At 38.0% G+C, this 26248-nt stretch overlaps 1 protein-coding gene across 1 annotated transcript in view; it reads left to right on the forward strand.

The window, feature by feature from the left end:
* Positions 1 to 26248, forward strand: part of LOC150091152 (transcriptional coactivator YAP1-A-like) — a 200160-nt gene that overhangs the window by 39632 nt on the left and 134280 nt on the right. Inside the window, exon 4 of the mRNA XM_090382281.1 lies at positions 23888 to 24117. Within this exon, the coding sequence (XP_090238407.1) occupies positions 23888 to 24117 (230 nt within the window). The remainder of the gene's footprint in view (positions 1 to 23887; positions 24118 to 26248) is intronic.

Raw genomic sequence — 26248 nt, forward strand, 5'->3', positions numbered from 1 at the left:
TTCATATGCCCAGAAGGTTTCTGCTAAGTGCACTATCGGGACACAAACTGAGATGACTATACCACCAAAAGAGTCATTCACCCCAATTGCACGCTATTTATTGAGTTCTCAAAAGCCCACCAAAAAAACACAGTCAGTTGCCACTCCTATATCCGTACCTCCTAGTGCTCCACCACTACCAAAACCAAGTGGTAAAGAGCCTCAAGTAACAACAGAAAGAATGGATGTAGAGAACAAGGAGGTACAGGATGAATCAGTATTGGAACTCTTTGCGGAGGAAGAAATGGACACGGGACAGCGTCCATTCTTCCCCAAAAAAGATAAAGCCAAGACTGATAAAAGTAAGCCCTCAGCACCTCGGAAGCCGCCTGATGGACCCACCAAGCCAAAATAATGGCTAAATTCCTACAATGGAATTGTCGTGGATTCCGGCGAAATACAGATGACATCAAGGCCCTCCTGCAAAAGCACGAGCCAGTTTGCTTTTGCTTGCAGGAGACTTATCTAAAGGCAAATGATGATCCCACCATGCATAACATCACAATCTTTCGTAAGGATAGAATTGCGGATGGTCCTGCTCATGGAGGAGTGGCTATCCTTGTGAATAATCAGACCCCAGTGCAGCCCTTGCTAATTACAACCAGCATAGAGGCTGTTGCAATTCGCCTTACAGTGGGATTTCTATTAACAGTCTGCTCTATTTATTTGCCACCTGGGACTGACATCTCCCAGGAAGACCTTGATGATCTTGTAACGCAGTTGCCTCCCCCTTTCTTACTACTTGGGGATTTTAATGGACATAACACCCTATGGGGTAGTGCTAACATCACTGGAAGGGGACGGGTCATAGAGCGTTTGCTCAATGACAATGCCCTTTCCCTTTTAAATACTGGAACAAACACCTTCTTCCACATGCCTACCCGTACTTTTTCTGCCATTGATCTCTCTATCTGCTCCCCTTCTCTACTCCCTTCACTCACTTGGGAAGTGGAGGAGAATCCATACGGAAGTGATCACTTCCCTGTGATAACCTTGTTACACAGTGGGAGACCATGTCTTCCTTTCAGGTTACCACGGTGGAAGTTTGATCAGGCTGACTGGAATGCCTTCCAACATCAGGCAAATTTTGACCTGAGTACAGTCAGTCAGGAGCCTATCAATGACGCAGTAATGTACATCACAGAAATCATTGTCCAAGCAGCTGGGAATGCTGTTCCAAAAACATCTGCCCGGTTTCCACCATTTCCCAAACCTTGGTGGAATTCACAATGCACAGCAGCAAAAAAGGCTCAAAACAAAGCGTGGGGGATATTCCGTCGATATCCTACCACTGTTAATCTAATAGCCTTCAAGCGTGCACGAGCCAAAGCACGCTACATTCGCCGTCAGAGTCAAAAGGAATCATGGATCTGTTTTACATCATCTATTAACCAGGCTACCAATTCTAAGGTAGTCTGGGATAAAATCCGGAAAATGAAGGGAAAATATACATCCCGCCCTTCTTCAATCCTAGATTATAATGGATGCGCTATTGCTGATCCAACTGCAATAGCCAATGCTCTTGGGGAAACATTCTCTAACATCTCCGCAACATCTTCGTATTCCCCAGAGTTTCTGGTCCTGAAACATAAAATCGAAAAGCAGGCACTTAATTTCAAGTCCAAGGGCCTCTATCCCTACAACGGGGCATTCACTATGCAGGAATTGAAGAGAGCCCTCACTCTTTCTAATGCAAGTGCTGTTGGACCAGATGGCATCCATTATGAAATGATTAAACGTCTTTCACCAAAATCTATGGATTATCTGCTCCTTCTATATAACAGAATCTTTATTGAAGGGCAGTTTCCGGACTCCTGGCGGAAGGCAATCGTCCTTGCTTTTCCTAAGCCAGGAAAGGATCCAAAAGTCACCACCAATTATCGTCCTATTGCTCTGACTAGCTGTCTGTGCAAAATCCTGGAGAGAATGGTCAATTCTCGTTTAATATGGTACTTAGAATCAAATGACCTTCTCTCCAACATCCAGTGCGGCTTCCGAAGGAACCGGTCCACTTTGGACCATCTTATTAGATTGGAAACATCCATCCGGGATGCTTTCCTAAAACGCGAACACTTGGTGTCGGTGTTCTTTGATATGGAGAAAGCGTATGACACAACTTGGAGATTTGGCATTTTAAAAGATCTGCATAGCCTTGGTCTTAGGGGGCAACTCCCCATTTTTATTAAACACTTTTTAGCCAATCGATCTTTCCAAGTTCGTGTGGGATCCTCACTCTCTCGTTCCTTCAGCCAAGAGGAGGGAGTACCACAAGGATCAGTATTAAGTGTCACGCTTTTCGCCATCAAAATAAATTCCATCATAGAACAACTTCCTCCAACTGTAAACAGTGCCCTCTATGTTGATGACTTTAGCATATTTTGTCAGTCATGCAACATGAGGGTTATTGAAAGACAACTGCAGAAAGCCATTGATCGTCTCAATTCCTGGGCACTTGTTAATGGCTTCAGGTTCTCGCCGGATAAGACCGTTTGCGTACATTTTTGTCGCAAGCGTAATCTTCATCCTGAACCTGAATTAAGGCTCGGACAAAATGCTATTCCAGTAGCACCGGACACAAAATTCTTGGGACTCATATTTGACAAAAAGTTGACCTTTCTGGATCATATCCGTCAACTCCGCACAAAGTGCACAAGAGGGATGAATATTCTCCGCTTGCTCTCCTCTACATCTTGGGGAGCAGACCGATGTACCCTTCTTCGCATTTACCGTGCACTTGTGCGATCCAGACTAGATTATGGGTCCCTGGTTTACAATTCGGCCAGAGACAGTGTACTTCGTTGGCTGGATCCTGTCCATCATCTGGCTCTCCGTACCGCTATTGGAGCATATCGAACATCTCCAGTCCAGAGCTTATATGTCGAAGCAAACGAACCGCCGTTATCGCTTCGACGTAAGCAGTTGTCTCTAAACTACGCTTTAAAATTGAAATTCCTGCCAGACCATCCTACGTGGCTATCCGTTTTTGAGCCACGATGGGAAAATTTGTACAACACCCGTAAGACTGCCAACCGACCTTTTGGTATTCGTCTCCAAGAGCTACTCAAAGAACTTAATATCAAGGTAGACAAGGTTGCCCAAACACCGAAGCAACCCCTTCCACCCTGGCATGCTCATTTCCCGGCATGTGACTTGTCCCTTAGGAATTGGGGAAAGTCGGACACTCCATCGTCTGTCTACCTGCAGCTTCATTCTGCACACCGATCTGAACATTCTGACTTCGCGCCAGTTTACACAGACGGTTCGAAGTCGGAATTATATGTGGGATCTGCTGCTGTCTTTACAGACAGCACTACATCGGAGCAGATTCCCTCTGAATGCAGTATCTTTACTGCAGAGCTGCACGCTATAGAGTTAGCCTTGGAACACATTAGTGAATGCCAACACCAACGGTTCATTTTATATTCTGACTCTCTCAGTGTGTTACAGGCTTTAACATCTGTGAGGTATAATCCTCATCCGGTTCTGTCTTGCATTCAGCAGAAGATTCACTTCCTCCGGGAACGTGAATATGATATCCGCTTCTGCTGGATTCCGAACCACGTTGGGATTAAGGGAAATGATTTGGCTGACACCGCAGCCAAATCAGCAATCCCCAATAACAATCGCTGCCTGTCAGTCCCCTATACAGACTACAGGCAAACAATACAGCAGAAGATACACTCCCAATGGCAGGACTCGTGGAATAGACAGACTGGAAATAAACTATATCGTATAAAGCCTGTAATAGAACCGTGGCAGTCTAGTCTGCGCGTGAATCGTAAAGAGGAAGTTGTTCTTGCCCGGACCCGCATAGGACATAGTCATTTGACACATTCATTTTTGCTGAGGGCTGATGACCCTCCTATGTGTGTGTCCTGTGGCACAATTGTATCGATCAGACACCTTTTAATTGAATGTCCAGATTTTAGCAATATCCGTTTTACCTCTTTTAATCATCTGACTGAGCCGTATACACTCAGTCAGATTTTATCTGACAATGACCATGTGTCTGCTGTTTTTACCTTTTTAAAGTCAATAAACATTTTTGATCTTATATAAAATTTACATTTTTCTTTTATACATATGTTATACATCTTGACATAGTGACCTAACTATGTAGGTCACTGAAAGTTAAAAAATTTTTTTATATACGACCTGGTCTTGGCGCATTATAGCCTCCGCAGCTAATGCGCCAATAAAAACAAAACAAAACAAACAAAACAAAGTCAAGAGCCTATCAATGATGCAGTAACATACATCACAGAAATTATCGTCCAAGCAGCTGCAAATGCTGTTCCAAAAACATCTGCCCGGTTTCCACCATTTCCCAAACCTTGGTGAATTCACAATGCACAGCAGCAAAAAAGGCTCAAAACAAAGCGTGGGGGATATTCCGCCGATATCCTACCACGAACAACCTTATAGCCTTTAAACGTGCACGAGCCAAAGCACGCTATATCACCCGTCAGAGTCAAAAGGAATCGTGGATCCATTTTACATCATCTGTTAACCAGTCTACCAACTCTAAGGTAGTCTGGGATAAAATCCGGAAAATGAAGGGAAAATATACATCCTACCCTTCTTCAATCCTAGATTATAATGGATGCACTATTGCAGATCCAACTGCAATAGCCAATTCTCTTGGGGAAACATTCTCTAACATCTCTGCAACATCATCGTATTCCCCAGAGTTTCTGGTCCTGAAAAATCAAATCGAAAAACAGGCACTTCATTTTAAGGCTAAGAGCCTTTATCCCTACAACGAGGAATTTACTATACATGAACTGAAAAGAGCCCTCACTCTTTCCAAAGCAAGTACTGTTGGACCAGATGGCTTCCATTATGAAATGATTAAGCATCTTTCAACAAAATCTATGGATTATCTGCTCCTTCTATATAACAGAATCGTTACAGAAGGGCAGTTTCCGGATTCCTGGCACAAGTCAACCGTTCTTGCCTTTGCTAAGCCAGGAAAGGATCCAAAGGTTACTAGAAACTATCGTCCTATTGCTCTGACTAGCTGTTTGTGCAAAATCCTGGAGAGAATGGTTAATTCTCGTTTAATCTGGTATTTAGAATCAAATGACCTTCTCCAACATCCAGTGCGGCTTCTGAAGGAACTGGTCCACTTTGGACCATCTTATTAGACTGGAAACATCCATCCTGGATGCTTTCCTAAAACGCGAACACTTGGTGTCAGTGTTCATTGACATGCAAGGAAGGCCCATGGTGTCCTATCGATGATCTATCGAACTTTTGCAAGTAGAGATAGGGACGTGATAATCCCATTATATAAGGCTTATGTTAGACCACACTTGGAATACTGTGTTCAAGTATGGAGACCGCACCTAAAGAAAGACATCGAGCTTCTTGAAAGGGTGCAAAGAAGGGTAACTCGCCTGGTGAGATCGGCAAAAGGACGTCCTTATGAAGAAAGACTTCGAATATGTGGGTTGCAGAGTTTGGAAACTAGACACCTTAGAGGAGATTTGATTGAGGTGTTTAAGGCTCTGAGAGGCATCAGTAAAATGAATGAGGACAAAATTTTCAAGATTATAAATGATGCTAGAACTAGGGGACATAAATTCAAGTTACGGGGGAGAAATGTTTAGATTGGACTGCAGGAAGTTTTATTTTAGCCAGCGAGTTATAAATTACTGGAATAAGTTGCCTTCATGGGTGGTAGAGGCCGACAGTTTGGGCAAATTCAAAGGTCTTCTGGATAGTACTTTCGGGTAAGGGAAGCGCATACGATGATAGGTTTGATTTCCTTTTTATTTATATTTTATTTTATTTATATTTATATATTTTTTTAATTTATTAATTATTATTATTTAGTTATTTATTTTATTTATTTATTTATTTTTTGTTTTTATCATTGTTTTGTTCGGATTTTTTTTTTTTTTTGGCTGGTGCAGCATAAGCCATAGGCTTTCTTGCACCATGCGGCCGTTACTAATACTAATTGAACCGTGGCAGTCTAGTCTGCGCAGGAATCGTAAGGAGGAAGTTGTTCTTGCCCGGACCCACATAGGACATAGTCATCCGACTTATTCGTTTTTGCTGAGGGCTGTTGACCCTCCTATGTGTGGGTCATGTGGCACAATTTTAACAATCAGACACATTTTAGTTGACTGTTCAGATTTTAGCAATATCCGTTTTACCGCTTTTAATCATCTGACTGAGCCGTATACACTCAGTCAGATTTTATCTGACAATGACCATGTGTCTGCTATTTTTAGCTTTTATAAATCAAAGGTTTTTACTTGTATTTAATATTTACTTGTTATTGTTATATTTCTTTATTGATTTATCTTTTTGCATTCTATACCTTTGTTATTTTATATTTTGACATGGTGACCTAAGTAATTAGGTCAGTGAAACAAAAATTTTTATATATCACCTGGTTGTTGCGCATTATAGCCTTAGCTGCTAATGCGCCAATAAAACCCAAGAACCAACCAACTCTTGCAGCCAGTCTGCACTGCTCAGAAAACTTCATATCTGCCTGCACAACCACCCCCAGGTCCCTTTCATTCTCTACCACTGTCAGTGTAGTATCACAGAGTTGATACGTTGCTCTGGGGTTGCTGTTTCCCATATGTAGTACTTTACATTTGTCAATGTTAAACTTCATTTGACACCTCTCAGCCCATCTGCTCAACTTTTCTAAATCCTGTTACAGTAGCATTGTGTCAGTAGTGTCCTTGACAACCCTGCCAACCTTTGTATCGTCTGCAAACTTGGACATTAAGCTTGATATACCATCATCAATATCATTTATAAATACAGAAAATAATAATGGACCCAATACTGAACCCTGAGGGACTCCACTAATAACATTAGTCCACGATGAGCAGTGTCCATAGATTACCACTCTCTGTCTTCTCCCCCTCAACCACCCCTTTATCCATAGCAGCAATTTGCCTCCAGTGTCACCCTGCTCCAATTTGTGCAGCAGTCTTCCATGTGCAACAGTTTCAAAAGCCTTTCTAAGATCCAAGTATATAATATCAAAGTTATTCCCTGCATCCAGTTCTTTTGTGACTGCATCATAGTATCCAATCAAATTGGTCAGGCAAGACTTCCCCTTAACAAAACCATGCTGTGTCTGAGCTATAACTGAAGTCTTGTCTAGATGATCCTGCAGTGCTTCTTTAACCAGTGCCTCCATTAATTTTCTGGGAACAGAAGTTAAACTAACAGGTCTATAATTACTTGTGTCGCCCTTTGATCCTCCTTTGTGAATTGGGGTCACATTTGCACATCTCCAGTCCATGGGTATATCCCCTGAGTCCAAGGAAGCTCTCATAATTATGGCTAAGGGTTTGCTTACTTCCTTTGCTGCCTCCTTTAATATAACTGGATAGATCCCATCCACCCCAGGTGCCTTTCTTGTATTTATCTTCAACAATTTCTCCTCCACTTTACTCTCAGTTATTACAAGATTCTCTAGCTTATTGCCAGAGTTGAATACACCTCTGGCATTCCTCTCGCTGAATAACTCCTCATGTGTGAATGTCGATGCAAAATATTCATTTAGTTTGTTAGCTACCTGAGCAGGATCATCAACAGTTGACCCATCGATATCAAGTGGACCAATCTGATTCATCCCCTTCCTTCTAGAGTTTACATAAGTAAAGAACACTTTGCTGTTTTTCTTTGCATCCCTTGCCAAAGATTTTTCGTAATCTGCCTTCGCCTGCCTAACCTCCTTTGTAACTTGGTTACAGATCAACTTGTATCTATCATAGGATTCTGTCATGTTAATTTATATGTATCCCATGCATTTTTCTTCTCTGCCATATGTCTCATTAGTTCATCTGGTAAGGAATAGGTAAGGAATGTTGTGGGATTCTAGCCCATATGCAGTCACAATTGATTTGTGAACTCTTCTGGTCTTGGAATTTTAGAGAATAAACAGAATTTTAAATAAATGAACTAATATTTGTAAAATAATAAGAGGAGTTTATCTCAATATAGGATGTAGAACACTTCCGTATGATACTCCCCATAAATTAAAACAAAAAAATTGAAAAACTTACATTAGGGTAACAAATAATTAAAAATCAATTTAACGCAATTAAAAAGAATCTTGTGAGAATATGCAAAACGATTTTCCTTCCTGAAGCTGATAATGCTTTTGAAAATTTTGGGCATAAAACAACTAACACTGGCCACATCATGTAATATCGTTAAGCTTGCCTTAAAATCTCAATATTGGAATAAACAAAAATACCTTTCTCAGGTTAGGAAGCTTCGTGATAAATTAAAAAGTTATCTACATACGAAGAATTGGTCTGTATTGAAGACCTCCATAGATTTGCGATGGGTAGCACAGGCCTCAGAAATAAAAAAAAAAAAAACAGACACATTAATAAATTGCAAACATTATCAGAAAGGTCAAGACCCGTTCATGCGAATTCTAACACATTGTCGCTGGCTTACGACCAAGTACATACGAGTTGGGTGACATCCCCCCCCCCCCAGACACACAATGTACTACCACAGAATACGTCAGCTAGTTCACGAACACCCCCCCTCACCCAGTATTCAATGAACCGACATATCAACAGGTTACAAATCTTTCCTCGTGTACGCTATTGCAGGACTAGATTTCACTTTTATCCAAAGGATTAAATTATAATTTACCACCTCAAAAACTACCTAAAAAAAACAATGCGTAATTGATATTGAATTTGGACATCATAATGTTCCACACAAAGATTTATTTATTCAACAAGTTAACCAAGTAGTGAATAACATAAAAGAAACGCGACTTTCTAAATTGAATACACATGACAGTTCAGCTTTATGAGAACTTCGGGAAAATAAGGACATTTTACAGAGGGCAGATAAAGAAGATACAGTAGTAATACTAGATAAGCCTGATTATATTAATAAGTTAGATTCAGTTGTTTCAGATACCTCCGCTTATCTTGAAGTAGAACCGGCACTGTGTATCAATTTGGTCAATCAATACAATAAAACGTTAACCACGTATCGAAAAAAATGACTACATTACTATGGCTCAGTTAAAGGAATTGAAGGCCAGAACATACAATATTCCTGCACTTTTTGGTCAGGTAAAATTACACAAGACTGGATTTCCTATTCGATCTATTGTTTCCTATAGGAACTGCATTTTCATCCTTAGTCACACGTATATAACATTATAAAACCCTTTAGACAAGTAATACAATTTGGGATTAAGAACTACGATACATTATTTAATAATCTTAAAGACTTGCTGACAATGACAATTTATTCTCACTAGATGTTACCTCATTATATATACAAATGTAAATGTTGAATACACATTAGATATTATTTGGGATATGTTAAATAATAACTCGATACCGATTAATTATACGAAGCTACCTATTAAGGAAATTTTTCACTTAATTAAACTGTTAGTTGAGGCCAACTATATCACCTTTCGAGACAAGGTATACAAACAAATTTTTGGATTGCCAATGGGATTGCATGAGTGGCTTAATGTCAGAGATCTATCTCTCAATGATTGAGCATATACATTCGATACTTTTTCGACCCTGTATCACATATTACGGGAGGTATTTAGACGATGTTCTAGTTATTACTGATAGTAGTACTATCCACGACATTTTACATTTGTTTAATAATATTTATTCTAGACTCAAATTTACATTGGAAAGGGAGGATACGGATATAAAGTCATTAAACTTTCTAAATTTCACGCTTACTCGGGACTTGAATAAAATCCCATTTAGCATCTATCGAAAACCTACAAACACCGGTATGCTTCTACATTATAATAGCTATCACCTGTTCACCTACAAAAGATCAATTATCTTTAATCAATTTCTAAATGCCTATAAATATTCAACAACAGAATCTGCTTTGGGCTCAGAAATACAAATATTAACTAGCAGGTTCTTAAACAGGGATTATCCCCTTGCTACAGTAAACCGAATTAGGGTACAGGCTAAGGATAGGATACAAAATACTACACCAACCAACAATAGTAATATCAAAAAATACTTTATTTCTGTCCCATATGTTGGATAGTGGCATAAACAGCTTAACAGATTCTTTAAAGATTCCGAATTTAAAATTGTGGCCAGGCCAATATGGAAATTACACACTATACTGAACAATCGCTCGGTTCTTTCCGCTTTCGCAACACAAATTAATGACCTGATATACAACATTTCTTGCGGTGATTGCGATTTGCCTTACCATGGTTCGATGTGTTTTTCTCTGAATATTCATGTAAATTCAACATGAAGCCTCAGTTCGTGCTTCTTGTTCAGCAGCATCAGAATTAGCCTTTCATGCCATTAAAGAAAAACATACTTTTTTATTTAACGAGGCCAAAATGCTTGTCCAACGTAATTATACATGACTATTAATTGCAGAAGCCGTAGAAATTAAATTACACGAGAATTCTGTTAATGTTCGTTGGCCATGTTTGATCTCCGATGCGTGGACCTTTACACGCATGCGCGAAGGCAAATAATCTAAGTTTCACTATTTAAGTTTAATGTTCAACTCTATTCTGTAATTTTCATTCCTGTAATCACGACATACGGTCCAAAAGCATTGTCAGCTTCAGGAAGAAAAATCGTTTTGCATATTTTCGTTAGATTCTTTTTAATATTTTTAATTGCATTAAATTGATTTTTAATTGTGTTAAATTGGTTTTATTTATTTGTTACTCTAATGTAAGTTTTTCAGTTTTTTCGTTTTAATTTCTGGAGAGGAAGTGTTCTACGTACTATATTGAGGTAAACTCCTCTTATTATTTTACAAATATTAATATCAATGTAGAACTTATTGAGCATTACAGCTCTGATTCATACTATATAAATGAACTAAATAAATTTCAGTTTGTATTCCAGGGTGAATGCATAGCATTAGTAGTGGTAAATGCAAGAAAGAAAGCATCAGCCAAAAAGAAAAAAAAAAAAAAAAAAAAAAACCCCATTAGCCACTTCTTTACATCTCCTCTAACAGTTTGTCTGATGTTTCCTTAAATTTATTCAAACTACCCAATTCCACATATAGAAGTTTCTTCCAACAATCAGTAACAATCTTTCAACAATCAAACTCTTGGTAAAGGTAAATTTTTTCTTATCTGTCCTGTAAGCATCCTTTTTAAATTTAAATTTGGCACCTTATGTGTGTCGTCTGGGAAAGAGTAAGAGCACTGTTGACAAACCCATTTAAAGCCTTAAACACTTCATTCAAGTAAATCTTCTCACAGGTATCTAGTTTCCAAGTGCTACAATTTCCTGAATTTAAGTCTTCCTTGGTAAGGCTATCCTTTGTGTTCCTGACTAACCTTGTTGTTGCTCTCTGCACCCATTCCGACAGATCCACATCTTTCCAAAATGGGGCTTCCAGACCTGTATACAATACTTGATGTGACCTAATTATTGCATTATACAATGGGATAATCACTTCCTTGATCCTGCTAAAATTCCTGTATATCATTAATGAGAACATTACCATATTTAGCAGTCATGCAGGGTCGAACTACGGTCAACTCAAATGCATGTAGTACTCTGTTCCTTGGCTATATTCCTTGAATATGTTCTTAGTAGTGTTCAGAATTTGTTCCTTATTATGTTTGTGTTAGTGTTTTATTGGCTTCTGTAAGTGATCCAGACTGAAGAATATACTGTACAATTAGGACCATGTGAAAAAGTTAGTGCCATTCAGTAGAGCTGATTCATTCGACAGTGTTGACTCCCAAGAACTGAAATTGATAAATACAGGAACTCCCGACTTACAGAAATTCGACTTTACGTAAGTTTTTGCTGGCTGGTGCAAACTTAAAAAAAATCGTGGAAATGTATTTTGCATCTCGTAGGAATAAATGGAGGTATTGTGAAAATATAATGTGAACCCAATAACACATTGTTTTTTTTGTAATTCGTTCGAAGTCCTTGGAAGTTGAAAATTTCACTATATTACTAAGCTATTTATCTCTCTAAAGGTCATATTTTTAATGGAAATTGCATTACCCTTTCATCAATAACACATTTTTTTTTTTTTGTAATTCGTTCGAAGTCCTTGGAATTTGAAAATTTCACTATATTACTAAGCTATTTATCTCTCTAAAGATCATATTTTTAATGGAAATTGCATTACCCTTTCATCGTTATCATATGTTCCTGTTATAAGAATCAATTTGGAGCACCTTTTTGATATTTTCTAAAGCACGTTTCTGGAGGTCACAACCATAAAACAATTTGCACTTTCCGGTTTATTGGGCTTTTCTGTTAGATGAACTAACAGAAAAGCCTTAAAGCCTTAAAATTATAAATGGGTAGTAAACACAAGTTTATTGCTTTGTGATAATACATATAACTGCAATTGTGTGGGTTTTTACGCTATTATGGTGAAATGTGTTCCCCTTCACTCATATAAAAAACAAATTTTCAGAAACTTCTCTTCATTCCTATTTACGTGTTACAATGATGAGGGGAAAGCAACCAATGAAAAGTGCAAGTGGCGGTAGTGCCAGGAAACGAAACAAAATTGATTTAGAAATGATTAAGGAATACAAAGCAGGACAAAGTTTGTCATCTGTTGCAAGAGAATTAGGTCTCGCTGTTTCTACAGTGAATACTGTAGAAACAGCGAGGACGTGCTGTTTAAAGGACAGTGTGCGTATAAAAGAAAATGTCAAAGGATCAACGCACTTAAGATCATCAGTGATCACAAAACAGCGTTCAGGTGCTATATTGAAGATGGAACAGCTGTTAATAATATGGATGGAAAATCAGATTCAGAAGCGAGCGTCCCTGAGTCTAATGACCATTCAAGCAAAAGCAACAAGTATTTATAAAGATATTAAGGCTAAGTACGGCAAACCCCAACCCAAGTTCGTGGCAAGCAACGGGTGGTTTAATAGGTTCAAGCATTGTGCTGGTTTCCACAATGTTAAAGTATGTGGTGAAGTCACCAGTGCCAATTCTGCAGCTGCAGAGAAATTTTGTGATGTGATGGAAAAAATTATTGATGAAGGTGGCTATTCAAAGCAGCAAATTTTTAACGTTAACAAGACTGCTCTGTATTGGAAAAAAATGCTGGATCAAACATACATTGCCAAAGAGGAAAATACAATGCCATGTTTCAAGGCATCAAAAGATAGGGCTATGCTCTTGCTTAGGGCTAATGCATTTAAGCCATCAATAAAGTCACCCTACCTGTGCATTTCTAATCGAACCAGAGAGCATGGATAACAGTATCTATCTTTGAGGATTGGTTTAAATGCTGCTTCATTCCTGAGGTTTAAAAATATTGTAAAGGCAAAGACGTTCCTTTCAAGATTTTGCTTCTATTAGATAATGTTCCTGGACATATTATGCATCTAGATGATTTCAATTCGAACGTGAGAGTCGTATTTCTACTGCCAAACACGACTTCACTCATCCAACCTATGGATCAGGGTGTTATTTCGAATTTAAAAGCATACTATTTACGCACAACATTTGCTCAGGCATTGTCTGCAGTAGATGATTAGAAAAATTTTATGTTAAGTGACTTGGAAATCTTACAATATTTACCACACCATCATTAACAAGGCCTGGGCGGAAATTACTAAAAGTTCTTTAAATGGCGCTGAAAGAAAATGACGTTCCAGTTCAAACAATACAAAGAAGCTGGAATAAGTTATGGCCAGAAATATATTCAATTGATACAGAAACCATTCCAAAAGAAACTTAAATTTTGCAGTTATGTTTAAATGTTCCTGGTTTTAAAAATATTTTGATGGAGGAAATAAATGATTGGCTAGCTATGGACAAAATGGACGTCGGATGCGAAGAACAATTTCGGATGATTCTGAAACTGAAGAGAAGTAAAAACTGCTGCTGATGGAACAACAAACATAATTAGCCACTGTGAAGCTGAAACTATGTTGTCAAAGTTCATTGAGTGGTTCGAGGTACAAGAAGAAGCAGATGCTACGCAAGTGTTACTTTTGCATAAAATTCGTAACATTGCCTTCCAAAAGGCTTGAGGGGTAATGAAACAAAAGAAATCGACTGACTTTTTTAGAAAAGAAAATTTAATTATGTAATATTGTTTTCCTTTAAATTTTTTTTGACATTACTAGACCAATTTAAGTCAATATATTAAAAATAGGTATGTATGCAGATATCTGTACTGTGATTTTTTGATGACTCGGTAAAAAATAAATAATAATTAAAGTTTAAATTTCATTAGGTTATGTATTATGTAATAAAATAAACGAAAGTTAGATGACCCAGTCTATTGTATGTATAATGTTTTTAATGTACATATTCTATTATCCGTCTATTTGATTATTCGTCCTGGTCTTGATCTCGTACCGTGGACAATCGAAGTTCTACTGTACAAAGGTTTTATTGAGGTCCGTTGACATATGCTTTCCTCCTGGAGGACCTGGTCAACTCTCAAATCCTTCCTAATTTTTAATTTATGACCCCTCATGTGTGTAGTCTGGAAAGAGGAAGGTATTCCATCATCATTGAGCTTTCTCAATCTGTTCAAAGCCTTAAACAACTCAATCACAGGTCTCTAGATGCTGTTGCAGAACTGAAGCACTTTACTGATAAGCATAACATTTTGTTCTCCTCATTAATTTTAGGAAGGATGTGGAGCTGTTCCAACCAATTCACATCTTTCCAAAAATGAGGCTTCTGGATCTGTATGCAGTACTGAAGGTATGACCTATGTTACACAACAGAATAATTACTTCCTTATCCCTTCTAACAAAGTTCCTGTACATCATTGACAAAATCCTTTGAGATTTTTTTTTTTTTATGTGAACCCCAAACACGAGAGGATTAGAACCTATAGTACTTATTACCGTGCTTGGGTTGGAGGTTGAGAAGACGAAATAAGATATTTGTTGGCATTGGACTTGAACTTCTGTAGATTGTAATTTTCAGGAAATACGTATGAAGGAAGGTTGTTCCAGAAAACGGCAGTTGAATGAATAAATGAGGAAGATGAAAAGTTGGTTCTGTGGGTTTGAGGTTGGACAGAAAATGGATGTTGGCTGGTGGTGGTGGTGGCACGTGTTCGGAATTATAGAAGCCAATTCAGAAGAACAGTGCCCATGGAAGTATCTGTAGAAGAGGCATGCAGCAGAAACAGTGCGTCTATGAGAAAGAAAGTGGAGAGACTCTGTTAGAGATGAATCATTAATTAACCTAACTGCCTTCTTCTGATTGGAATCAAGAAGCCTGAGAGAGGTTTTGGGGGCACCACCCCAGATGTGGGAACAATATTCCATGGCAGGGCGGATTTGCGATTTATACAGAGTGAGCAGCTGTTTGGAAGAAAAGTAACGCCGAGAGTGAAAGAGAAAACCAAGTTTTTTAGATGCAGAGGAAGCAATATTTGTAATGTGCTTGTGCCAAGAGAGATTAGAAGTCAGGGTAATCCCCAAAAGAGATATATCATTTTGCCTAGAAATTGGAGTGTCACTAAAGATAAGCATAGAGCAGAAAAATCCTTTTTGCGAGATATAAGACAAGACTGAGTTTTAGAAGGGTTGAAATCAACTAAGTTGTCTTTGCCCCACTGGAGAATTACCTGAAGATCGGCATTTAAGGAATTGGTAGCAGATTTTCGAGAAGTTGAAGCTGATTGAGCAGGACAAGATTTCTCAAAATGGAAAGTTGAATGCAATGTGCTATCATCGGCAAAACTATGGATAGGATTTCCAGTCAATGGAAGAAGAACATTGGTATACAAGAGGAAAAGAGTGGGGGAAAGAACTGAACCTTGGGGGACACCGGCATTAGTGGAGAAGTTAGAAGACAGAGAGCCATCTACCATCACCCACAGTGAGCGATCAGAAAGAAAACTGGATAACCAATTATTAAAAACAGTTGGCAAACCATAAGATGGAAGCTTGTTTAGAAGACCTTTATGCCAAACACGATCAAAAGCCTTTGAGATGTCAAGAGCAACTACTTGTGTTTCACCGAACCTTTCCATTGAATTAGTCAATAAATGGATAACATAAGCCAGAATATCACAGTGGATCGACACTGACGGAATCCATACTGGCGATTGTTGATCAGATGGAAGGTTTTTTAGGTAGTTTAAGAGTTGGCGGTTAATTGATTTCTCCATTACTTTAGAAAGAGTAGAAGTAATTGCAATGGGACGATAATTGGATGGGAGGGATTTGTCACCCTTTTTAGGAACTGGCTGGATATGAGCAAATTTCCAAGCAGAAGAAGAAACACCTTTGGAATAAGAAAGTGAAAAAAGGCGGCAAAGAATAGGAGTAAGTTCAGAAGCACAGGTTTTGAGAACAAGTGGAGAAATACCATCAGGACCTGGAGCTTTCTTAGCATCAAGATTCATCAAAATCCTTCTGATATCCTTTTGATGGAAGACCACAATAGGCATTGAATGGAACGTGTTGGGAATGGTGGGAGGTGTTTTACCAAGATCATTAATACATGAGCTGGAAGAAAAATGGGATGCTAGCAGGTCAGCTTTATCCTTGGCTGAAGTGACAACAGAACCATCTGGTTTGGACAGAGGTGGAAGCAGAGATGAGCAAAAGTTGTGGCCAATAGCTTTGGCAAGAGACCAGAATGCTCGGCTACCATTAGGGCAAGAAGCAAGTTTTCTACTTTTAGCCTGTTCAAACTCTAGTTTGGTCTGATTAATAACTGCTTTACAATTGTTGCGAGCTTTGGTGTAGGCAGAAAATGAAACTGAAGAATTAGAAACAAGCCAATTACGATATGCAATATTCTTCTCTTGGACAGCCTTAGCACATTTATTGGTAAACCAAGGTTTAGATAAAGGACGAGATTTTAAAGTGGAGTGTGGGATAAAGTATTCCATTCCTGCAAGAATAATTTCACTGACACGATCTGAGCAAACGTTGAGATCAGAAGTTTTGAAACAGTAATCCGACCAAGGAAAAGAAGAAAAGAAGTCTCGCAGGTTATCCCATTTTGCATTCTTGTAATGCCAAACAACACGAGGTTGGGAATAGCCATGAGATAAAGGTTCCATTGGAGAAGAGACAATCACCAAGTTGTGATCTGAAGTGCTTAAAGGACCTCTCACTTCGGCCGTGTACTTTGGATTGTTTGTGAGAAAAAGATCAAGCGTATTGGCTGTATGATTAGGATTGTCCAGTATTCTTGTAGGTAAATGAACAATCTGTGCTAGGTCATTAGTAATTGCAAAAGCCTCAGCATTTCGACCTGCTGGGTCGGTGTGACTAGAAAACGGAAGCCAGCTGGAGTTGTGAACATTAAAATCACCAAGGAAAATTACCTCACTGTTAGGAAAGTTGAACTGGAGAAAGTCAAGTTGCAAAGAGAGGAAGTCAAAGAGCTCCAAGTGATTAGTGGAGTTGGGAGAATGGTAGAGACAACAGATGAATTTGACACAATGAGGTAGAGAAATTTTAAGCCAGAGAAGATCAAAGAGAGGAGATTCCAAATTGCGAAGTCTCTGACAGGGAATATCAGAACGGACATATGCACAAGTACCACCTTTTGAGGCGAAAGGAATCATACAGCGAATAATTTGGGCATCTGAGATGAGCAGTAGTTGAATCACTTGATAACTGAGATTCTGTCAGAAAAAGTACATGGGGTTTCGCAGACTGCAAGTGGAAATGGACATCGTTGCGATTAGAATTGAGACCACGTATTTGTGAAATGAATTAGGAAGTCCTTGGGAGGTTTAGATCATTTCGCAGATAAGCTTGCTCTATTAGTTTGACAATTCATGGTGTATTCAATAGTAAGAAAAAGTGGGTGGGACATGCTGTATGAAGTAATGAAATTTTTGGATATTGCGTACATGTGGTAAGAATATACCCAGATCCTTGACATAACGTGGCCTCTACAATGCTCCCCGCATACACTCTACTCAGACTCCCTCCAGTCACTATCTGGCAGAGTAGAGGTAGCAAGATTATACCCTAGCTGATCCGGAAGTTACCAATAGGCTCAGTCCGGTGTACTAACTAGCGGCCGGCCTGCGAACACCGTTTTAGAGCTGTACCCTCGAAATGTAAGGAATATTGGATCTCACCACGACGTTCATCATAACCTCAAAAGTCATCAATCATACTGCATGATGGAAGAGATAGGGAAGGGTTGACCGGAACTTAGCTCTAGAGACTAAACATGGGTTCCACCACTTCAAGCCTCCAATAAGCAAAGTGGTGGTATTTGACCGGTTGATGAGAGTCATCTACCACCTACTACTGCCTGGTAACATAGAGGGGCGGCGTTCCTCCATGTGGTGTGGACGCCACACCTCGACCCCTGCTTACGTTGGTTCACACCTGGGTGGTCACCCACCATGTACTTGTGCATGGAGGTTATACCCAGGATTTCCTGGCAGCCTGTCTGCATTATTCAGAAGCCTTCTTATCTGACTGCACAATTACTGCCCATTTATTGTGCTAGATCTTCTGGTCAAAATGTACAGCTGAATATTTAAATTTAGAAGGGCAGTGAGATTAATGAAGAGAATGAAAGGGCTGCCTTACCAAGACAGGCTTCAGTTCTGCAAATTTCTTTGTTCTGGAGACTAGACACCTGTGAGGCGATCTGATTGAGATGTTTAAGTATTTGAATGAATCAGCATTGAGCTTGCTGTTGGCATTTTTCCTCTTGTTCAGACTACACAGGAGTGGTCATGAATTTGAACTGAGGAAGGATGGTTGCACGGCAGATGTGTGGTTTGCCTTCAGCCAGGTGGTTGATTGTTGGAAGAAACTTCCATCTGTTGTGAAAGTGGGTAGTTCGAATACATTCAAAGAATTAGACAAATTATTGGATGGGATGGACAGGTGATGTGGGAGGTGTTCCCCCCCACCTGGTGGCTGCTTATAAGTTTGTTTTCTTGAGTCTATATGCCACCATCACTACGACTAGTAGTATTAATAATAATAATTGGTGAATTTATGGCATATTTGCATCAAAGGCCAATATGCCATAAAACAACAAACAAAAACAAATCCCACATCTTCTTCTAGTCACATAGCTCCCTGAGGAGCTGTTGTGGCCACCAACAAATTCCTTCAATTGCATCGATTGTGTGCTATACGAGCAGCATCACAAAGCGTCATGCCCAGAAGTTCACTGATCCCATCCTTCCACCTAGTTGCAGGTCTTCCTCTGCACCTCTTCCCCTCTGTTTTTCCTTCCATTATATTCTTCAACAGAAAGTTTTCCCTTCTTACTATATGACCAAAAAACTTGAGTTTTGTTTTGTTGAGGCTATGAAGAAGAATTTTAGGCCTGCCAATTTTATTCAATACCCACTCATTTTTTCTTTGATCCAAGTAAGAAATATGCAGCATTCTCCTCTAATACCACATTTCAAATGCCTCAATTTTCTTCTTGTCATCTCTTTTCAGATTCCATTCTTCACATCCATCAGTGGCAACTGGAAAAATTAACGAATCAATGATTCTCAGTTTCGTCTTTAGGGGCAGATAATGATCTCTCCATAATTTTATCAGATCACCGACCAACATTTTAGCAATTGCCTGTCGTCGTTTTACATTGTTTGAGCAGTCACTATTTTTATTTATTCTTGACCCTAAGTAATAAAATTCATCAACTTCTTCGATATCTCGCCCATTAACCTTCACTTGACTGGAATCAAGATTATCACCAATCACCATAATGTGTTTTATACACATTCAGAAGCAATCCTTTTTTCTTACTTGCTTCACATACTCTCCTCAGAGTTTCTTTAAGATGATCCTTAGAATTACAAATTAGCACAGTGTCATTTGCATAATGAAGGTTGTTTATCTTCAGTCCTCCAATTTTGATGCCAGTCTAAATCTTCCAAAGCTTCACGCATGATATCTTCGGCATAAAGATTAAAAAGGTGAGGTGGCAAAATACATCCCATATACAGGCTGTTTAATTTTTTTATGCAAAGAAATCTAAATACTGTAGACAGGCTTATTGTATGCTGCATAGCATCTCCCAGTTTTAAATTTTTTCCATGCTAAGTGCCTGTGCTAAACAAACTGTCATTTAAGTTGAGTCAGATGCTTTGGCCTCTTCAAAGTGGATACTTCTGTACAATGGACATTCAATTCTGACTCACTGGTGTCTGCTTTAGAGGTTTCACTTGTATTTAGATAAATTTAAGATAAGGTTGTGGAACTTATGCATGCTGCTGGCATTCTGTAATTATAAAAATTAGTTGCAGGCAAGTTAAAACTCAGAAAATCTTTTTGCAGATAATATAAAACTAATAAGAAACCAATGGTGTTTTCTATTCATTTCTTTCAATATTGTGAGTAGCATTGCTGTTTCAACCTTGTTTTTACCCTGGTAGCTTAAAATAAAAATACTGTTTTCAGAATATTATAGGAGTACTCTTCTTTACTTTAAATAGTTTGGATGATCAAACTGTAAACTGTTTTAAATGGATGGACTGTGCATACAGCAGTAGCAGTTATTATCTTGCTTCTAGATGGAGATGAAAAAAAATACCTTCAGCATATCTTCAGACCTCATATGTATTCTAAACGTGGTAAAAGGGAAATGGGAAAGGTTATTCTAAAGGGAAAGAGTATTCTGAACGTGGTAAAATGGAACCTATTTGCTGTTTTCAAAAATAGAAAGATTAGGCTAAAATTTGATAATGGGGCACATATAAATAATGTATTAACTACAGCACAATAAATTTCATGTTTTGGACAAAACACTCAGAAGTGAATAATTATAAAATTAATTCATTCACTTTGTAGCTTACTTGCATGACAGAGTCACCCTTCAATTTTTAAAATACAGTGGATTCTGGTTATTTGGGGCAGCCGTTTATTTGGGACAAATCTTTAAAAACAGAACCAAATTGAGAAAATAGCCAGGGTTTATTTCGCTTAATTGGGACAACATGTCGTTTAATCGGGACAGGAAACCACAGCGCAGGAGATTACCCTACAATTGTCTCTGACCGTACCATGTGGTTCAATCAGATTTCTGGAGGTTACAACCATAAAACAATAAAAACAATTAGCAGTCACCTGTTTATTGGGCTTTTCTGTTAGTGCAATCTATCATAAATGGATAGTAAACTCGATCTTATTGAATTTGCGATAATACCGACAGCTGGAATTCTGTGGGTTATTATGGTAAAATGTGTTTACACTTCCATGAAATCTTCAATCACATAAAATTCAATAAAAAAAATTAATTTTCATAATCTTCTCCTCATTCCCATTTTTAAAGATTCGTAACTTGTTACTCCATTCTCACTTGCGCGTATCGTGTTATTGGCAATTTGTGTGTGCCTTGTTCTTTGTTATTGATTGCTTATCTTTTTACTGTTTTAAATTTTAACCCCACCCACGAATGTCAGTGAACAGAAATGTCAACTAGTTAGTACTGTATGTACATATTACAGTGTGTATTAATTATTCCGTTTTTCACGTATATTCTTCCGATTTTCACGTATCATTTAATTTTTTTAATTGGTAAGGTAATAAAGGGTAAATTTGTGCTTAATATATCTTACTTTTATAGCCTGTGGATAATATTCCTCCTATTTTCGCTAATTGGAATCGCCGTTTAATAGAATTAAAATTCAATTCAAAAACGTGATCACAATGACCAGGGCTTGCTACACATCGTATAGTGAACAGTACTTTACTTAGGTGATTCCATCGTAATGTGATTTGATTGTATAGTGAACCAATTATAAAGCGGGGGTCCATTGTATTTTTAACTTTTTTTACGTGAAACTTTGGATAATTGGGGCAGCTGCTTAATCGGGCTAAAATGCGCTAGTCCCAGATATGTCCCAATTAACAGGAATCGACTGTATTTAAAAATGTTATTTCAACTGAAGAATGCAAAGGTTTTCATCTTTGCCTAATTTTCATAATACTCTGTTTATCTGGTAGAATAGTAATTCAAAGTTAAACATTTTTCACAAGCAGGACATGTTGAGCCTAATTTCCTGCCTATGGTGCTAAGGAAACAAAAGGTAGCCAATAATTGGAGTAATCTTTATAAATACCCAATTTACAAATATATAATTGGAGAGGTGATTATTTTTTTAAATAAATGCTACCAAATGCTACAAATAATTGTTTATTATTTATTTATTTATTATATATTATTTATTATAACTTCAATATAAAATTGAACTTGATTGCAAAGAGGTTAGGAATACACGAGTTTGCTATTCTCATTAACAGATAATTAACAATATGTTGTCTTCTTTAAATCTTTGGATGAATAGATGAGAGCAAAAGAAAATAAAAATAATAATATTTATTAAATCAGTTACTATTTGATAATTACATAATTCAAATAACAGGCGGGGAAGGAATAAGTTCTTGAGCAGAGCTGACCTGAGATATTGGAAAGATGAGTAGCAAGCAGCTAGCTGTTCACCAGAATTTTAGGATACTTTTGAAATTGTCTCTCTCTATCTGTTATTAAAGGAGTTATTGTACGTGTCAAATAGTTCCTAACTGCCAAGGTGCTCAGATACGTCATCACTCTAGGAGTTCTTGGTCCTATATCATTGAAATCAACTGCGATATTTTTTATCCCTTTATATCAGATGATCAGCAAAGAGGAAGAATACAATCTACAAGTTCCACCATATGCAAAAAAAAAATTCCTCACTTCCTGACTGGAAAAGGAACTGTGCATCTAAACTGAGCAAGGTGTTTGGATGAGAGCAGTATAACCATATACATAATTGCTGTCAAATGTATAAAACTTTTCATGGGTTGCACAAATTAGGAGTATGTACACCTTAGTTTCCCCCATCTCTGAAAATTCATTGTTTTTGAGATCCATGGCAAGAAAACACTGGTAGTTAACCTTGCCTAACTGAACTGCACCATAGAGTCCATTATTAAGCACTGTAGTGCAGTTATTGTGCTATGTTATATCTGAAAATATCTGCGCGTTAATTTTTTAAATTAATTTTTAAATTGTGTTGATGTTTTTCAAACTTGTATTGTGCAGCAAAGCTACATTTGCATTACAGTTCATTTGCTCTGTTAGAAGACAAATGAAAATGAACTTTGGAACATGTGATGCTCCAGTAACTCAAACGTATGGACAAAAGAAAATCCACGTTATGTTCTAGTGGTGTCTTTTTATGTTCAAGAAGTGTCTTTTCAATTGTTTAACAAAAGTGATTTTGGTGTAGAGTTTGTGGTCATCTTAATTTTTTGTCCATTTTGCTTTGAAGAGTATGCATCAAATAGATTCAAATTGTGTTTGTAGCTGCTGAACGACATGTATTGCTTGTTGACCCCGTTATCCAAAATCTCCAGAAAATGACAACTTTGATGACAACTTGCATATTTTTTTGTAACGTGGACACTGCATCATTTTGCTGAATCTGTTAAGGAGTTTTTGAGAGATGTCTTTACAGAGGACAAAATCATAAGATGATTATTTCCACCAATATGATTGCCTTGCAAGAGTAATGTAACCATGATATTGGGCCATTTTACTATTTAATTTAGGGAGTTCCTGAAGCCCAGTTCTATTATATTCTAGGGCCATAGTTCTGTTAAATGATAAAATTATTTTTAAAATTATGTAATTTGCTAAGTATCGTTTTTGGTATCATGAACTTGGTAACTGTAGTTCATATTGTTCCTTTAGGTTGACATGCCAACTGTTGTTTTCTTGGCTGATTCCCTAACATCATTACTGTTATGTTCATTCACTGAATACCATGGTTATGACATAGATAGTTCTATAGTATATGTATTCATATGCATCAGCAAATTGCTTAAATGGCTTTAAATGTTATAAAATTTAAAATAAAAGTGAAGATTAACTGATTTTCTGATGTTCTTAATTTTTAATAGTTACCTTCTGCTCCAGTCATTACCACTCTAGGAAACCAACTTCCATCTCCAAATGTAGTTGATTCTGTGTCAGCAACAGTAACTTCTCTGACCTTGACAGCCAACAGTCAGGTCAGCTTACAGCAACAGCAGCAACAAAAAATTCGTTTACAAAGGTTGCAGATAGAACGAGAGCATCTAAGACTGCGACAACAAGAAATATTTCGTCAGGTTAGTTTTTTGAAGCATTTGTATTCTGTTAAATTTATATTATCCAAAGTTGTAATTTTAATATAATTTAGTATAGTTTTTTTTTCTTGCTTCCAAGTCAGGCGCCTCCGTAGCCAGGTGGGAAGGAGCAGCAGTGCGTAGCACACGCTTCTTGATTAGACCGGGGTTCGAGCCCGTCACCACCAAATACGGAGGATGCGGAAAGGTCAGGAAATGACCACCGCATATTCCCGGAGCAATATGGCCTCAGTTGCTAATGCTCCTAAAAACCAAATAACAACAATAACAACAACAGCTTCCAAGTCACAGAAACATTTTTTGCATAATTTTACAAATTACAGTTATAAAAGTTGCAGTTATTTTTAAGTTTACAAATTGCAGTTGTAACATTCTTAATTTAACACTGTTATTATTTAGACAGTGAAGCACTACTTCATTTGTATTTTTCCATTTTAAAAGCTACCTGTAATAACTTCTTTCTTGAAATTTCAAGTGTCTATGTCTCATTCTACACTAATATAATTTTCAATTTTTGCTCCACTGACTGTAGCTCTTCTAGATTTGTTCTGGTATCATAACATGATTTGATGATAAGTTGCAGATAGTTGCAACTACTTTACTTACTATACGTGCCTTGAAAGGTGGATGTGTGGAATGGAACAAAAGCAAAAATCTGAGTTCTCAGATCACACTAAATATGGAAATTTTCTTGCTCAAAAGCATTTCTTAAGCTAATATGATTTTAGATAAAGGATTTAAAAATTTTAACAGAATTATAGTGGAAGCTGCAAAACAGGTATATGCTGAGAAGGCCTGAAAAGACAGACAGTTCAGAACTTCATGTTGAACTAAAGTTCAGGAGGTAGAGAAAAGAAGAAATAAAAGAAATGTTTAGTGAATAAAACTATTAAATCATTAGAATACAAAGAAAAGTGCAATATGGATAGAATCTGTGAAAGAGGCAAAAGTAAAAACGTTTGATTGGGGAAGTTATTATTTCATAATAATAACTAGGGGCCTTCGCCCCCTGCTTGCTTTGCTCGCCAATCTCTGCATGCTTTTCTACGTAATATGTAGAAGTAAGATGGAGTGAGTCAAATTTTTTCTGTGTAAAAGACACCTGTGAAAACGCACTGATCAATATCTAATATATAATAGAAAGTGTAAGAAAAAATTATAAAAAGTAAAATTGTGTGCATGGTGAGTGAATGAAAGTTATTATTAATTGCATGTTCTATCTTAGCCTCTTCACTTCATAAGCCTCATGGTTATCTAAGCTGACTCCATGCTTGTAGCTTTTCCTAGCTGGCATGGTGTGGGATGCTGACACTGCAGCATCCAGTGTGGGCCAGAGCTGCATAAAGCATGCTCCACCATAAGAATATCTTTCCCTATGTTCTTTTATTCCTACCATTTGCAGTGGTTGTCTTCTTCCCCCAATCCCCTTCCCCTACCCCCTTTTGCATGGTGGCTCACTCCACCACCCATTTTCAACTCCCACCCTCTGAACCAGGATGTGCGTCCTGTATCAGGGATCCCCTTACTGTCTCCTCTTTCAAATCAGATAAGTGCCTCAACTATTTCCCCCCCCCCAGTTCTCTGCTCCTTTTTTCCACCCTCTTTCTATATCCCCATTATCTCCTTTCCAATTTTTTTTTTTTTGGCTCTCCTTGGATGCCTTGGCTACACCAGGATTCACCCTGCTAGAGCTTTGTTCTCTCCTGATGTGTCCTGGCCTGCCTCCCCAGGGTGGTGATGGAAACTGGGGATGTTAGTGGCTCTCCCCAGGCTGAGTAGCAAGAGGAACAACGCAACCCACTAATACTTCATACTTCACAAAACACACACCCCGGCTTAATGCAAATTATTGTATTCTACACAGAGTAAAAATGCGGAGTTGGGGTGCTGCCAGACAAAAAAACATTGTCACTATGATCGGTATCTAATCAGGAAATGACCTATGTAATTATTTACCTGTGCATTTCTAGTGCGCGGAATTCTCAAGGCAGAGTAAATATCACAATGTAATTATTTACCTGCATAAATAATCACGTAGACCACTTAGGAAAAGGCCTTTTGCTTTGGGTTTCATAACGCATGAGTTCATCATCATCAGCTATTTTCAATCCACTGCAGGATGAAGGCCTCTCT

This window comes from Mastigoproctus giganteus, chromosome 1 (genome assembly GCF_048544385.1).
Source record: "Mastigoproctus giganteus isolate SK-2022 chromosome 1, ASM4854438v1, whole genome shotgun sequence".
NCBI classification, from domain to species: domain Eukaryota; kingdom Metazoa; phylum Arthropoda; class Arachnida; order Uropygi; family Thelyphonidae; genus Mastigoproctus; species Mastigoproctus giganteus.